At 37.3% G+C, this 17,253-nt stretch overlaps 1 protein-coding gene across 1 annotated transcript in view; it reads left to right on the forward strand.

The window, feature by feature from the left end:
* Pde6 (phosphodiesterase 6) overlaps positions 1–17,253 on the forward strand; it is a 180,621-nt gene that overhangs the window by 151,218 nt on the left and 12,150 nt on the right. Inside the window, exons 11-13 of the mRNA XM_067151772.2 lie at positions 1,271–1,416; positions 5,441–5,524; positions 15,705–15,855. Of these exons, the coding sequence (XP_067007873.1) occupies positions 1,271–1,416; positions 5,441–5,524; positions 15,705–15,855 (381 nt within the window). The remainder of the gene's footprint in view (positions 1–1,270; positions 1,417–5,440; positions 5,525–15,704; positions 15,856–17,253) is intronic.

Raw genomic sequence — 17,253 nt, forward strand, 5'->3', positions numbered from 1 at the left:
GAAAGTGAGAATTCATCACAAAATGTTACGCCAAAACAGCCCGGAACTGCACCTCATCAGTCGAATTCTCCACCACGTAGCTCACTAGACAGGATTTCTGTTCAAACTCAGACAACACCACCTACAGTTCCTGCTCGTCAAAACTCTGAAGAATTCACAGAGCGGGTCAGTGAGCGGCCTTTATACCCCCTGCCCAAACGAGCGGACGAGTCGACAAAGAAAAGAAGAGATTTGGGTCTAAGGTCTGAAATTCTTTCTGATTCCCCCTACAAGAAACAGCTCGAGACAAAATTAACAGCAGCAACGGAAAAGAGTCGGATAAAAACAAAAAGAACTCTGAAATATTCAAAGCAAAGTAGCACCGATAAACCAGCAAGTTCTCAACAGTCAACATGAGGAACAGCAGAGGGTAATGAAAAGCGAATTACACCGAGAGAGGAAGAAGAAACTTATTGCGCTGGCTGTGGTGAAAATTTCGCCGAGGAATGGATCAAGTGTTGTATTTGTGATCAGTGGTGGCATGAGGAATGCTCTGGTTATGAAGGGATCGATGCTTTCGTGTGTGATCGTTGCACTTAGATGATTTCTTAAGTGCGAACTCTTAGACGGATTCATCGCGTACTCTTACCCGACAGGTCTGCCAAGAGTACGCAAATACATATTTCATTATTTTTGTGATTTTACGATTTTTGTGCCATATTAATAACACTTTGATACTGTATATATGTAGGCTGATAGACAATGTATATTAAGTCAAATGTACATGATGATTATTCCAAACATTAACAATTTATAAGTGATCTTGTGTATAGTGCGTACTCTTAGCCCCCTTTACCCTACCTTTAATGTTTATTAATAGCTAATGTGTTCTCCTTTCTGTTTTATAAGTTGCTGTAAATGTTTTGGCATAGAGTTCACAAGCTTCGAGCACATATTTTAAGTTAATCATCATGAAATCACACTGTAACTAGAGACTCTTATCATGCATATTTTTGTGAAACAGTTAAGTTTTTGAGTCTCCTTTGGCAAATAGCTTAAATGTTTCCTATTGGATTAATGTCAGGGGGGTTCCATGGTCACATGAATATTGTTCACATTGAAGAATTTCTTTACTTTCTTTGAAGTGTAACATGGTGCCAAATCTTGCTGAAAACTTCCATCACCATCTGGAAACCTCTTCTGCAGTTCACCAACAACTCTCCAGTATTTGTATGCCAGATTAAAGAGCACCTACTGTAGTAACAAACAATGATGTTGTAACATGTTCCAGTGTTGTGTGGAATGATGATGACTGCCTGTGATGTAAGTGCCATTGCCAAACCATGGGAGGTGCAACATAAAGTGGCGAAGATGGTGGCAGATGAGTTCTTTGACCAAGGAGACCTGGAGAAGCTGCAGCTGAACCAGCAACCAGTGGTAGAGTGTTCAGTCTTTTTTACCTTCTATTATATAGTTAATATTGACCTCCCATCTGTGTATCATTGTCTAAATTACATTTACAGTATACAGTGCTATCCTAGAACATGACATGCCGAGTTGTTTTCTTACTTAGACTCCTCGAGAACCTTGACGATCTGAATTTCATTCTCTCAACTCCATCTTTTCCATTGATCAGCATATTTCATTGTTTCAAAGTAATGAATGTCATTAACTGATATGCAAGTTGTCATTTACACCACACAGACCACACGCATGTCCTAATGATTATCATATGAAATGCTAGAATTTAGAACCTATAAAAGTTTGTTTTCCCTGGTCCATTAGCATTTTTGTGACAGAATTCAATATTACTTACCCTATCTCCTGTCTTAAGTGGAATTTTTCCATCTTCCTCATTTTTCTGGAAGTTATAAGAAAGATATGTGCTTTTAACAGCACTGACACCGGGCAAGTGGGCTGTGCAGTTAGGGGTGGGCAGCTGTGAACTTGCATCCAGGAGATAGTGGGTTTGGACCCTACTGTCGGCTCCCTGAATGTGGTTTTTCTGTGGTTTTTCCATTTTCACACCAGGCAAATGATAGGGCTGTACCTTAATTAAGGCTACGGTTGCTTCCTTCCCACTCCCAGGCATTTCCTATCCCATTGTCGCCATAAGACTTATCTGTGTTGGTGCAACGTAAAGCCAATGGTAAAAAAAAAGTGCATTCTTTTATGCTTTTACACTTATTTTGTAATATACCTCTCCTGACACTTAATGGCTCTTAGGAAAGCTGACACATGATCTGCCTCTGTTTCTTGTATAGGCTATCTCAAATGATTGTCCAATTCTCTTTAGGAACATTAATTAATCTGGTAATCACTAACGGAGTAGGTAAGACAGCAGAGATTTGTACACTCATCAAGTTTTCCTGGCAATGTTGATGCTTTATGGAGTTAATTCATGTACTTTTATGTCCCATGTTATTGCCACCGATGTGATGGGTCTAGCACCATATTTTTGACTGGTGGCAAGACTCAGAACTAATAATTGTTGTGCCATAATTTGCATGTGCATTGCTTAGTTAGCATTTCTATGAAATTTCAGACTCTTACAATCATTACAGCTCGTGCTGTGTAATGCTGAACACCATCAGTTTAATTGTGGACACCCAGTACATACATACAACAAATTATGAAGTGACTTATGATTTTTTTCCACTGAACACACATGCAGTAGTGGCAGTTAGGAGGGGCGAGGGGGGTGGGGGCAAGTATGTAGTCAGATACTAAAAGACATTTTAATTGTATAATCACGCTGAACTTCTATTTAATTGTAATACACGTGTAATTATTGTTCCTTTGGTGAAAGTTTTAGTGTATAGTAATATATGCGCACTTTTTAGCGATAGATTTACACACTAGTGCTGAATCGGTTGACTTCGGTTATCTTCGAGATTCGTATTGGCAACCTATGAAACACAAACTAAGTATCGCTTATCATCGCTGTGCGACATCTGGCGTACACTTTACGTACTCATACTGTTGTTTTTTACACAGCAAAGCCAAACAATAGAATTCATGCTAGGAACATGTTTCGCATCGGGAAATATGATATAGTATTATATATTGTGTGTGTGACACAGTTGTTGGCGTTAAGATAATAAAGGTTTAGAAAATTCATATCGATCTATCATATTATCGATTCAATTCAGATTTAATTTCCATTCAGTTGGCAGTATTTACCGGAACCGGAAGTGCTCTCTTCTTACTCCGGAGATTTAATTTCCATTCAGTTGGCAGTATTTACCGGAACCGGAAGTGCTCTCTTCTTACTCCTCACCGAGTACAAAAATCTATCACTAAAAAGTGCGCGTACAGTACTACTATTACTGAACTAACGTTGATAGACTCAACCTTTATGTCTCTATCAAAATTTGCTCAGAGAGCATTAAAAAATTACCTTCTTGTAGCTTTTTAAAAAAAATTTGATATCCTCTCCTTCCTCCCCACACCTCCACCCTCCGGCTAATGTCCTCAGACCCAGGTACTTTTTGTTGTCTATACATTTTTGTGCCCCCTCCCCACTTCTAACTCCCAATCGCCACTACTGCACACGTGCGTCTAGCTGGTGACAGATAGGGTCACACTAGCTGCTAGGGAATCCTCTTACTAATCTCAGCATCCAGTAGAGAATTCTCCATTAATTCACTCCCCAGGTATTTGAAAGTCTCCACTACTTCCAGGGGCTTGTCTGCAAGTCTAATCTGACCTTTCCCTTCTTTCTCCCCTCTAGCCATAACAAGAGTTTTATTCTTTATTTTCAATCCACATTCTTTGATCTTCCCATTCACCACATTCTCTTCTTAATGGGGGCTTTTTTCAATCTTTCCCACTTTCAATTTTCCTATCACAACTCTATGATCTCCACCAAAGGCTTCTTCAGGCATGGCGGTAACATCTATAAGGTTCTTCCAGTGTTCTTTCTCTATGATTATATAATCAATCATGGTCTTTGTTCATCTGTCTCCCCAACCATACCTTGTAATCTTCTGACTGTTCTTCTTCCTAAACCAGGTGTTTCCAACAATAATTTGTTTCCTCATGCAAAAACCCACCACCAACTCACCTTCTGGATTTACATTTCTATATCTAAAGGGCCCTTTCAGTTGTATGCCCCACTTGCACAGATGAACATCTAGAGAACTTTTTAGAGGAAGTGGACAGATAGAAGATAAGGAAGTGCTATTGATGGGAGATATAAATGCACAAGTTGGAATGGAAAGACAAGGAAAGGAAGATGTTGTTAGGGGTCTATAACAGTTCATAAGCTTTCTAATAAATTTCAGGCCATGGGTAGTGTTCAGTCTAAGAAATGTAACAGACAGCGCAGGGTTCACAATGAAGAAACTTAGATGACAATGGAGGATTCCCACCAAAAATCATTTAGATATCTTTCACAACAACCAAGCATTTCTTTACCTGTGGATGTGATCAGTGGCAATCAGAATACATTGAAGAAAAGGCTATTCACATGGCTCATTAACAATTATTACAAAGTAGATCAACTTATAAATTTCCATTATAATATTTAAATCAACGAGCACACTATTCCTCTCTACTAAGAAACCAACCTTCTCCTTAACCCATGCCCCTCCTTTCCAGCTTCTTGTTTAGGCCTATTACACCAAATACAGAAAAACAGTTCATAAAGTTACTCTAATTTAATATCACCAAAATGTTAATGGAGTAAATGATATTCACTAAATGCCATGATGTACATAATCTAGCTATTGTATTTTTGAAGCCCACACACAAGTTTACCTTATGTGGGATTCACATTGTATCTTATACTACTATCTTATACTACCTTTGTATGTATATGTAATATACTGATTGTGAATAAAAATGTATGTAAATGTAAATGTATGTCTTATGTCTCTTTGCAAAGAGTTACTAAAGTATTGAAGATAAAACCACATAGAAAAACTGTGGCAAATGCTCTTTAAGCAGTGATCCTGTTTTTAAGGACACAGTTTGTGAATAGAGTCTGAATGATTTATACAATGGAGAAGTAGAAGCATATTTAACATTTTTTCTCTGACAAGGCCTGGTTCCACCTTCATGGTTATGTGTATACACAAAGTATATGTTACTGAGGTGCTGAAAAACCTGATATTTTACCCATGACAAAGAAACTGGTGTGCGCCATGAGCTGTGAAAGAATATAGGACCTTTTTTTCCCCTTTTTTCGAGAAAACAGTTGATTCTGCCAGATACATGAATTCAGCTTTGCTCCATTCTTCCTTATACAATTAACTGACTGAGAGTATATCTTGTCTTTTCTTCAATCCACCTCCTAGCAGTAGGGGTTTTATACATGTTTTAACTCGTAAAAAATATATACTACTTAATATTTACTTTTGATAGAATACAAATAGTTATATTATTACTGTTTGGAAATATATATGATGTAACATTTTATAAAGTGACTGTGAATTATTATTCATAACTTTATTTTCAGGCCATGATGGATCGAGAGAGAAAGGATGAGTTACCAAAAATGCAGGTCGAATTCATTGATATCATCTGTCTTCCTCTTTATAAGGTAAATTTTAATTTTATGATCTAATGACTATAGTACTAACTTCACATATTATTAAGTGTATGTCATAGAAAGATACATTGCTGTGTAAAATACACAGAATTATGCATAAAACATACTCAAAATTAATGTATTACTATTAAAGTTCCTACGCAGGTGCCACATTGACAGGGTCACCATGGTAAGCCCTCAGGGACCACTCGTATACAATATGCTGGGTGGTCTGTCTCTCAGCAGTACAATCACACTCGAGAGATGACAACTTGCTCTATTTATGGAGTGCATCAGCACACATACCATGGCCGGTCCGAATTCTATTAGTTGGTTGGTCTCTGAACTTTGAATAGAGGTGGGTTTCTCGATTTTAGCTTGCTGGACTGTTGGTCAGTGATGTCATTATGAATAGGTAATTGTGGATTTTCTGCTATCTTGTGGAAATCTCTGAGCTGAGCATGAATTTGACGAAGATGCGAAGGAGCAATCTAACACAGAACAGCAGGTCACCGAGTTCTGGTGTAGGTTTATGAATGGGAAGACTTCATGATGCCAAGGTTAAGTACGTTACTCTCTACCTTCAGATTAGTTCAGCATATACCAACACCACCCCTAGATGATCTGCAGCATCATGTCCAAGCCTGGAATGACAGATTTAGCAGGTTTGGTCTACGACTTAACATCAGAGTACTTGGTGATATGCCAAAGTGACAGTTCCAAGTCAATGGCAAGTATCTACTAAAGACAAAGTCTTTCAGATAAGTCGGGTCTCTTCTGCACGGTGATACCAATGTTTGTGAGGAAGCAAGAGAGAGTGTGAATGCTGCATGGATGCACTAGAGGGAAGTCACCTGTGTGCTCTGTAAATGGTGTATGTCAATACACATCATATGAAAAATATACCGCACAGAAGTCCTCTATGGAACTGAGGGTTGGCCAGTAATCAGGAAAGTGGAACACCGTACACATCATAGAGATATGTATGCTGCAGTGGTCTATAGACGTCTCATGCCTTGACCACACTCCACATGCTGTCATCAGATAGGGAATTAGCATCATCCTAATTATGGACAATGTGCAAGGAACATCTTCAGTGGTATGGTCATGTCCTGCATGCCGCACTGAATACCATAGCTAATGGTGCTTACCATCTAGAAGTTGACAGACATATTTAATTTTTTTACAGGTATGTTATAGTGTTCTAGGTGTTATATTTCATGCTTCAATAGACTGACAAACTTTTAAGTTATATTAACTGAGTTGACACCAAAAAAGGACAGCTTCCTTCTTTACAATACAAAAAAGCATGAAGCTTATGAATTTAAAATCAGACAATGCATTTCATTGAGTAAAATGGCATTCCTAACAGTGGACCCTGAAACAGAGTGACAAATGATTAAATGATGAAGAACAAGGCAAATACTGAGGCTGTACCTTTAAGGCCATGGCCACTTCTGTCTCATATCTAGGCCTTCCCTATTCCATTATCGTCATAAGACCTATCTGTGGATGTAAAGCAAGTTGTAAGATGATGAAGGACAAGGTAGTTTCATGAGGGGACTGGAAAACTGAAGTGGCACTGACTGCGAATCAGCACATTCACCCTCACTACTTGTCAGCACACACTTTGCTATGATCTCTAGTGTAGGGACTAGTTCCATTGATCAAGTCTCCCTCCAATGTTTTAGCAAAGAATTACCGTAGCACATTTCCATTCATATCAAAATAACATTTTACAGTATTATGAATAACTTATGGCATTAGCAAATTGCAAAAATATTATGTAGTTGAAAACGTGCATTAAAAATTTAATATCTTACAATGAGATGCCACTAATTAAGAATGCAGAGAACAGACACAAAGAAGCTAGCCCTGTCCTCAAGTAAAATCAATGTAACATGAACTCCTCCAAATGGCAAAGGGAGGTATGATTTGTGCTAATAATAATAGTGTGTGGCCCCTGAAGAGGCCTGGTGCAGGTCTTTTGAGCTGACACTCTATAGGCAACATGCACATCTATGAGAATAAGGCCCTACCTGTGATGAATTTTAATGATGAAGTCAGCATACACACCCAGCCCCCGAGCCATCAGAATTAACCAATGAAGGTTAAAGTTGCTGACTTGGCTGGGAATTGAACACGGGACCCCCTGGACCAAAGGCCAGCACACTAACGAATTAGCCATGGAGTCAGAGTGAGGCAGATATGGACTTCAGCAGTGCTCATACTTAGGAGAAGGAAAATGTTGATTTTATTGTTAGATGCTATGAGAAAATTAACTGCAAAGACTTATTATAAAATATGTTCTGGAACTAGACTAGTCAAGGTAAACCATTTATGGTATACTGCTGCCCATAGTAGTAGAATGTAATTTTCCCATATCAGCCTGCTTTTGCCCTTTCTTTCAACTTTAACTGCCAATGCAAGCATTAGCACTGTGTTTCTTGTTTCATTATACATTTATTATTAAAAACAAGTTGCAGTGTGGGAGTTCCAGTAAAAATGCATAGAGCTGATTTCCAATAAGCACATAACTTTTAAACAGACATGTAGCTGTCAGGGAACCCCAGTTGGCTTCAAGTTTGTCTCATCTTACCTGTGTCAGATTCTTCCTGCCATCTTTCTTAACGGACTTCCCTTACTTAAATCTTGTTCTTTCCTGAACCTAATGAAAATAGGCTTAATTTTTCCCACTTTTCATGACTTAACATTTCTTTAACTCATATCCTCATGTTTGATGGTTCAGTGCTTTTCCTTCTCACTAAAATGAAGCTTGGTAAGTCTTCATTGTACAACGCTCACCAAACTATAACTGATGAGAAGTTCTTAAGAAATTTGTCCATATACCTGGTTAGTTTGGCAGTTAAAGCTCCCTTCAAAGGTGAAAACTTTCTCTTAGTGATCACAATCCTGCAATGTTCATTGTTGGTATATTGTTAAAGGGGCTATCTTGTCTTGATTATAATTATCTCTTTTTCTTTTGACATGTATTCATCTGAAGGGATGTTTGTACTGAAACATTGTGCAACAAAAACAGCCTATTGCTCTGTGACTGTGAACCACAATGTTTGCATCTCATTATGAATAGTTGACAAATTTAATTTTAGAATAACACCTTTATTTTTCTCAGAACACTAATTAAATTTTAGACACACGTAGCTTGGACCTTAGAAATACATTTCACTATATCACATGTTCAATGTGGTCTCCAGTGCGGCAGACAACCTCTTCGAGATGAGTACCCATGTTTCTGATGACTTTGCGGCACAGGTCTTCATGAATTTTACTCCAGAGCTGCACAATCCGAGCACGCATTTCCATGAGGCTTTAAGGTCTTGAAGCGAATAGTTTTCTTTCAAATAGCCCCATAAAAAGAAATCACAAGGATTTAAATCTGGACTTAAAGGAGGCCAGAAGAATTTGCCATTATTGTTGTACTGTGGGTACCGGTAACTATAAGACATTACACGATCACCAAATACTCCCCTCAAAAACTCAAGAACATCATTAGCTGTGTGAGGCGTTGCACCATCTTGCATAAACCATTGCTATGAATAGGGAGTTCTGTAGTGAGAAGTTGAGGCATGAATTCATTCTCCAGCATGTCCTTGTATTGATGTTCATTAATTGTCTGACTAAAGAAAAAAGGTCCGGTTAACCCATGACTTTTTCACCATATGTGGGTTTTTTTTTCATGAATAATGTCTGGTTTTACTGTAGTCCAAAACTGCACATTTTGTTTATTCACTGCCCCGTTGTGATGAAAATAGGCTTCATCAGAGAACCAAGTGTTAAACAGTACTTCGTCTGGCTCTGTCTGTGTAATAACACATTCAACATGCTGCTCAAGGTAAACTTCCCCAGAACCACCTAATATCTAGTGAATAAGTGTCACTCACATAGACAGCATACAATAGCACAAATTCACTTATCCCGGATGTACACAGACTGAACTATATAACGAAAAGTCAGAATTTTAAGAATTTTATATTACAGCAATCAATTGTAACATAATTTTAACTTATCTCATGTATCATTAATGTAATGTATTTTATTATGTGTTAAAATGTGTTTTAGATGTTTTAGGAATATATATAATTGTTTAATTTGTACTTAAGGCTGATGATGGCACATAGATGCCAAAACTAGTACCATTTGACATGTGATTGGACCACAATAAAACGTCATTGTATTGAATAGGTGGACCTTTAAAGAATTTTAATTAATTTACTGTTATTAATTTACTGTAAACAGTACTTCATCGTTATCTTGAGTCTGTGAATCAAAGTTGTTTTATGTACATACATGATTACAAAACTTCTACTGACTATAATCAATTTTAAACTTCTTATTCAGTGTACGGGTAACTGGTCGATTTGGAGTCTCCCTCTTCCAACTTCGATCGTCCGAAGTAGGAGAGCCGAGACTTGGTTCATCCTGAAATACTAGCATGCATTCCTGTATGTGTAGTTTAAGTGTCTCATAATATCCTTTTAACCATGTGTACTCGTGCTGATTACGCTGTTTCATCATTTTTTTTTTTTTTTTTTCAGCAGCATGTGCCCCTTCCCTCATGCACTAATTTCATTTTTTTCTCCCACAAGCTTTTTATAATTGTGAATAATTTTGATAGTTTCCCTAGCCTTCTCCATTCCCTGTTTATTAATTTGACAAGAGTATAGTACTCAGATTCTCTTTCCATTTTATTTATCTCTTCCGCTTCCAAGTATTTAACCCGTAATGCTCTTGTACTTTCACACTGTCTCAAGAAATGTGCATTTCCTAACTCCTTTTCACACAATAAACATGTATTTGCAACTTCTGTAAATGCCTTATTTTTATAAACTCCCATCAACCACCATATCATTCCCCTGTATTCTCTTTTGGTTAATTTATCATGTATTATTTTCATACCTGGGTATATATTCATGAATTCCTCCAGAGTTCTCCTATTATTACCCTCAGCTCTTAGCCTTTGTATTTCTATATCTGCTACCCTCTGTGCTACTCTCCCACAGACTTTTCTTTCTTCTAAATCGTTGTCCCAATAGTTCCCCATCCCAATTCCTTCTAGTATTTTCTTTAAGTTGCCCGCCCAGTACCCATCCTCATACCTCATTTGGTGTCGGTAAGCTATATCTAGAATTTCTCCCCCTCCTCCCCTTTTTAACCTAAACCAATATTTTATTAATCTCTTAATTATATCCACTTTTATATTAATGTCAGTACACATTAATCTTGCTCCACTATTCGCTGTACATATTGGTAAGCCTGTAATTATTTTAATAAATCTACTAGTGACTGAATCGAACATTACTATTTCCTTTTCTGTGCCCCATACTTCTGAACCGTATATCATTTTAGATTTAATCACAGCGTTGTATACATTTCTTTGTACCCTAAAATCAATATTAGGCATCCTGTTATCTAATATTCTTATACTAGCTAGGGCTGCTGTACCAATCAGTTTTGCTCTCTTGACGTGTTCAGACCAATTTCCATTTCCTGATATGATAATTCCTAAATATTCTAACTTATTAACTACTTCCAGATTTACTCCTTCAAGATACCATTTTTCCTTTTTTGCTAATTTGTTCCCGTTTTTGCACACCATTACTCTAGTTTTCTGTGCGTTAATTTTCATATTCCACTCTTTACAGTACTTCTCGATACCATCAATACTTTTTTGCATTGCAACTGGCGTTAGTGTGAACAGGAGTATGTCGTCAGCAAAGACAAGACCAGGAATATCCTGATTTTCTAAACACGGCAGTGCTAATCTTTCCTCAACTTCAAATTCTAGTATATCGTTAATGAACAATAAAAATAAAATCGGTGACAATTTACATCCCTGTTTCAAACCCATTTTAGAAATAATATCTCCTACTACTACTCCTTCTTTGACTCTCACAGTACACTTTACTTCAGCATATATCTTTTCTATAGCCCTTATCATTTTACATGACACTCCTACTTGTCTCAATCTAGTAACGACTGCCCCCCTGTTCACAGTATCGAATGCTTTTTCTAAATCTATTGATGTAATATAGAGCTTTCCACGTTTTTTCTTTACATATTTGTCAATAAGAGTTCTCACAATAAAAACATTATCTGGTGTTGTTCTCCCTCTTCTGAAGCCACTTTGAAATTTCGAGAGGATTGAATGTCTCTCTGCCCAGTTCCTTAGTCTATTTGCTAGTATACCCGTATATACTTTCCCCAATGTATCTAATAAGGTAATTCCCCTATAGTTTCCTGGATTTAATCTATCCCCTTTATTTTTGTATATAGGGCATATAATCCCCTCTTTCCAAGCTGTTGGAAATATCCCTTTCTCGAATATTTTATTGAATATCTTTGTCAAAATTTCCAACATGCCTCTTCGTTCTCCCACCTCTTTCCGAAATTCATATGTGATACCTGAAATAGCTCCTGATTTTCCCTTTTTGGCTCGTTGTAACAGGTTCCTTATTTCATGAGTCGAAATAGCCTCATCTAATTCAGGCAGAGTGACACTCAAACCCCTCGAAACAGTAATCCCCTCATGCTGAGCTCTCCATGTGTCTTCTTTATTCAATAATTTCTCGAAATACTGGACCCATGTACTATAACTTATATTGGTCCCCCCAGAGCCCGACTTCTTCTTGGTTATTTGATTTATTTTATCTCATACTTTCCTACTGTCATTGTCCTTGCACTTTTTATTTATATCTGCAGCCAACTTTTGTTGCCATTCCAACTTCGTCTTTCTTAACAATTCTCTGTATTCTTTCCTTTTTTTACAAAATTCGTTTCTAGCTACTTGACCACCACCCACCCTGTATATCCTAAGTGCCTTCATAACTTGTGACTTTTTCTTTACACATTCTGTATTATACCATCCACCTCTTATCTGCGTTTTACTTAGATTTTGCCTCATACCTTTTCCTGCAATTCCTATTAAATTTTCTATCCTGGTTAGGGCTTCCTCCACTCTATTCTCTTCTATCAATTTTACAATACCTATTTTCCAAATCTCAAAATTTTCTCCATTGAAGTACTCTCTGAATTCATTTCCTAATTCTTCTCTCCAACGATACCTAGCCATTTTCCTCTCCTGTACGCTATCGTAAACGATCTCTTGCGCTCCTATCTCTTGAATAATTAATTTTATAGATACTGGCATATAATTTGCCTCTGCCCAATCCTTAATGCTTATCTCTTTGATAATTTGCAAACTATCCCTACAGCATACAATTAGGTCAATTGTACTGCCCCCATTTTCTACTATATAGGTTAGTTTTCCACTCTCATCTCCAAACCACCACCCATTCAATATATAAAGCTCCTCTACCGCGCATAACTCTAGTAGTTTGTCTCCATTTCTGTTACATTCTTTATCCTGGCTATTTCTATTAACTAGTAATACCCCGTCCTCAAGTTGACTATAAACTGGTTTCTTGTCCCCTATCCTCGCGTTAAGATCGCCCATAATAATAATGCTTGCCTGATCATACGTACTTCTCATTCGTCTAATTTCTGTCGCTAAATAAAATTCTCAAAAAAATCATTCTGCGCAAATGGGGAGCTCAAAGGTGGATTATATATAAAAGCTATACATATTTCATTCCTCCAATTAACCCTATCTAATATTCTTATCCAGATTAATTCCTAAAACTCAGATTCTAACCGCTGTATTCTATCTTTTAAGTTGTTTTTGATAACCACTGAAATTCCGCCCGATATGTTATCTTGAGTCCATAAGGTGTACTGTAATCTCTTCTGTCTGTGAAGATCTGTTAGCTTGTGTAGTACAGTCATTTTGTACAGGTACAATCGAAGGTCACCGTGAAATAGTCTTTGAACTGAATGGCGTCATATTCCACTTTCTCTTGAAGCTCACCGTATTGATTTATGCGGGCTGCGCTGCATGGCAACACTCAGTGCAGCGATGTTTACAAGAGACCAAACTGCTGGTGCATGTGGTTGCTTTTCTTCCTTCACACTGCCTTGTTCTTTAAAGTTTTCTGTATAAGCGAAGGATGGTGTTCCTTGCTGGTGCCCACCTAGTGTGAAATACAGCTCGAAATTTTCTTTGTGTCGCCGTAACACTTTTTGATTCGCAATAAAAGATAACTGTTATGGCGCGCTGCTGAACGAAGAGTCGGCCGTGGTCGGCCAGGGCAGAAATCTCACTGGAATGGAGGCATTTGGAGACAAAGCAGCACCTATACAGTTATTTCCATGAAACAGGGAAGGTGTGTGCAAAATTTGAACAACGTAGTACATAAGTTGCATTTTATATTTGCTTTTCAAATGTGTCAACTATTCATGTGCCACCCTGTAGCTACTGTCCTTGACTCGATGGCTCACTTGTTTGAATAAAATTAAGTTGGAGATTCCACATCTAAGTTGGCAATGGATTGGGGTATAGTGCCATACCTGACCTACTTGGTTACTGTTTGCATGAAGGAGTGATACCAGATGAATGGAGAGTTACAACAATAGCCCCAGAATATAAAGAAAAGGGTGATAAATTTAAAGGGAATAATTACAGGCCAGTCAGCTTGACATGTGTTTGTAAGCTCTGGGAAAACATTCTTTCTGATTAATTTAGACACATTTGCAAAATTACTAATTGGTTTGATAGAAGGCAGTTCAGGTTTAGGACAGGTTATTCCAGTGTGGTTCAACTTGTAGGATTCCAGCAAGATTTTAGATTCAGGGGGTCAGTTAATTTGTTTGTTTGTTTGTTTGTTTGTTTGTTTGTTTGTTTGTTTGTTTGTTTGTTTGTTTGTTTGTTTGTTTGTTTGTTTGTTTGTTTGTTTGTTTGTTTGTTTGTTTGTTTGTTTGTTTGTTTGTTTGTTTGTTTGTTTGTTTGTTTGTTTGTTTGTTTGTTTGTTTGTTTGTTTGTTTGTTTGTTTGTTTGTTTGTTTGTTTGTTTGTTTGTTTGTTTGTTTGTTTGTTTGTTTGTTTGTTTGTGACATGTCCATGCAAGTGAATGATTATAGCAACAATGTTATAATAGTTCAAAATTCTCCCACAAGATGTAAGCATTACGACAGACCTTCGGAGTTCAACACATGCAGTTGGCCATAAGGAAACAGTGTGACTATCATCAGGTGAACAGTAGCGTTCCACACCACAACAATGGACTCACAGCAAACTTAAGCAGTTAAAATGACTTTGAGAGGGGTTGTATAGTTGGCCTCTGAGAAGGAGGTTGATCATGTAAGCAAACTGCTCAAAGACTTGGAAGATATGTTGCAATTGTTCATCAGTATATTTTGTGGTGGCAAAATGAAGGCATACACACTCCCAGACAATGTATGGGACTGCCCTCCCAGACCACTGCACGTGAAGTCCGGCTCATTAGGTGGACTGTAGTGGCAGAGCGTACAACCTCAGGAACACGCTCTGAGCTAGAGCTGCAGCTGAAGTCTCTGCCCAAACCACTAGAAATCGCCTACTGGAGGCAGGTCTCCGACCATATGTTCCTGTGGATAGATTATTTAAGGGGCAGTTAAATGGAAGCTGAACACCCACTACAATGTGACCATGGAATGGTTTTATTCAAAAGTAATTTTCAAAAGCGTTAATACATTTATCCCTTGAGAGATGAGGCAATCCATTCCAGTTTTGTAGAAAGAGGTAGGTCGCTGACGGTTCCACAACCGCACCCACTCTTGCACTTCCTCTTCCAAATGAAACCGACGTCCATGAAAGCTTATGTCAGCACATTACTGGGTCCACTAGTGTGACCGCCTTGGCCCCAGCCAACGTAAGTTTCCCAACAGGCCACAGCGGCACAGCGGACACCAGTGTCCGCCTTAATTTATTCTAGTTTTTTATGTTAATTTTTACTTTTGCGTTAAAAGCATGGTAGAATGTTGCTACTGTAACCCCAGAGAGCAAAAATACAGTTTTGGCCCACAAAACAAAATTTCAAAATTTTGTTTGGCACTCAACGTGTTAACCAATATTAATAATTTATTTATTTGGATATACCCCTTGACCGCTGTATGGAAAATGTGTTGCCATATTACATGCATCTTCAAATCATTCATGTAGTTTCATTACCAATATTCTCCCAACAAAGTTCACCTGCCTATCATAATTTCTTGTCAGCGCTGCTTTTTGCATTTCTCACAGTGTGTTATAAACCTGAGAAAAGAATACTTTTTCCATCAGTGACATTTACTTGTTTCAGGTCTTGTCTGATACTTTTCCTTGGATTCAACCTCTCTACGATGGGTGTTCAGTAAATCGACAGCACTGGCAAGACCTGGCTGAGAAAGTTGAGATGGGTCTTACGTGGATAGATCACGACACCATCGATAAGCCTGTTGAAGAATTCTCAAGTAAGTACTAAATTACAGACAATCTAATTATAGACCAAAGATTTCTACAAAGGAAACTTTTCTCAGTGTGCATCCACCTATTCAATACTATAGTCAACTATTCAGTTATAATTGTATAGAATGATGTATGCTGAGCAAAGTTTTCCTTTGTAGATTTTTTTTTTTTTTTTGTAAGTCAATATGGAACAAAAAGTGGAATACATTGTTGTAATGACAATCTAATTTCAAATACTGGGGAAAGAAATAGAGCTAAAAGGATAAACTGAATTACTGACTGATAGATGGTAACAAATCCAACATACATTGGTTTCAGAAACTAGTGGAATAAGGAAATAAGTATGAATTAATTCCTATTTTTTGCTTATTGTACTAAATTGCAAGCAACCATTCTATACTAATGATTGGAGATTTTCTTTCAAAGGGTGGGAGGACCCTACTAAAATACTGGCCCAGAAATTACCTAAAAACCAAAACTGATATTTTTGTGTTAGTAGACAATCCAAACTTTGTTGTTTATAAGCAGTCATTTTAAAAGGTCACATGTTGAAGTTTAAATCACACCTGTGGTTTAAAAATTTTCAGTGTTAAAATATAATGAATCATATAATCTTACTAAAATTTATTCTGGTTAATGGTAGAAGAAGTAAATAAAATGGATGTGGTATTTTATACTCAAAATAAACGTTCAATGTATGGGGTTGCGTTCATTACATATATCACATATAGAAGAGATGTTACATACAGAACAAAAATGGCCAGCTGAACAGCTGTACTGTACTGTACTTTCAGTTTTGCACTGTATGCTGTATCTAATTGAGTTATGGTTGCCTAAGTCATATTTGTTCTGTTGGATATGATCTAAGCTACAGGTCTGGTACTACTGCAATCATAACTGTAGAGTATTTTGTGGGTCAGGTCAATGAATATCTAATTTTCATGATTATGTTGAACTTTAAATAAAGTTTCAGTGTATTAGATCGTATTCAGTACATACCAAAGAGATGTTAAGTACAGAATAAAAATCATCAACTGTACACCGGTAGGATTCGAACACACAACCTTCCGATTACATTTCAGATGTTCTATCCAATTGAGCTATAGTGGTTTAAGTTATATCTGTTCTGTTCGAAAGGACCTAAGCATCCAACATGAAATTAGAATATTAGGGTTTGGATTCCACTGGTGCCCAGTTGGCCATATTTGTACTGTACTTAACATCTCTTTGATATGTACTGTATGTAACTCAAAAGCAAGTTCAGTATAAATATTACACTATAATATACCTGTAAAAACAGACAAAGAAACAAAGAATGATATGTTTCATTCTTAAAAACATCATCAGATTCTATCAAGTCACAGTCAATATTTGGACATATTTATGTTTATGTTAATTCATTT

Source organism: Anabrus simplex, chromosome 7, assembly GCF_040414725.1.
Source record: "Anabrus simplex isolate iqAnaSimp1 chromosome 7, ASM4041472v1, whole genome shotgun sequence".
NCBI lineage: Eukaryota > Metazoa > Arthropoda > Insecta > Orthoptera > Tettigoniidae > Anabrus > Anabrus simplex.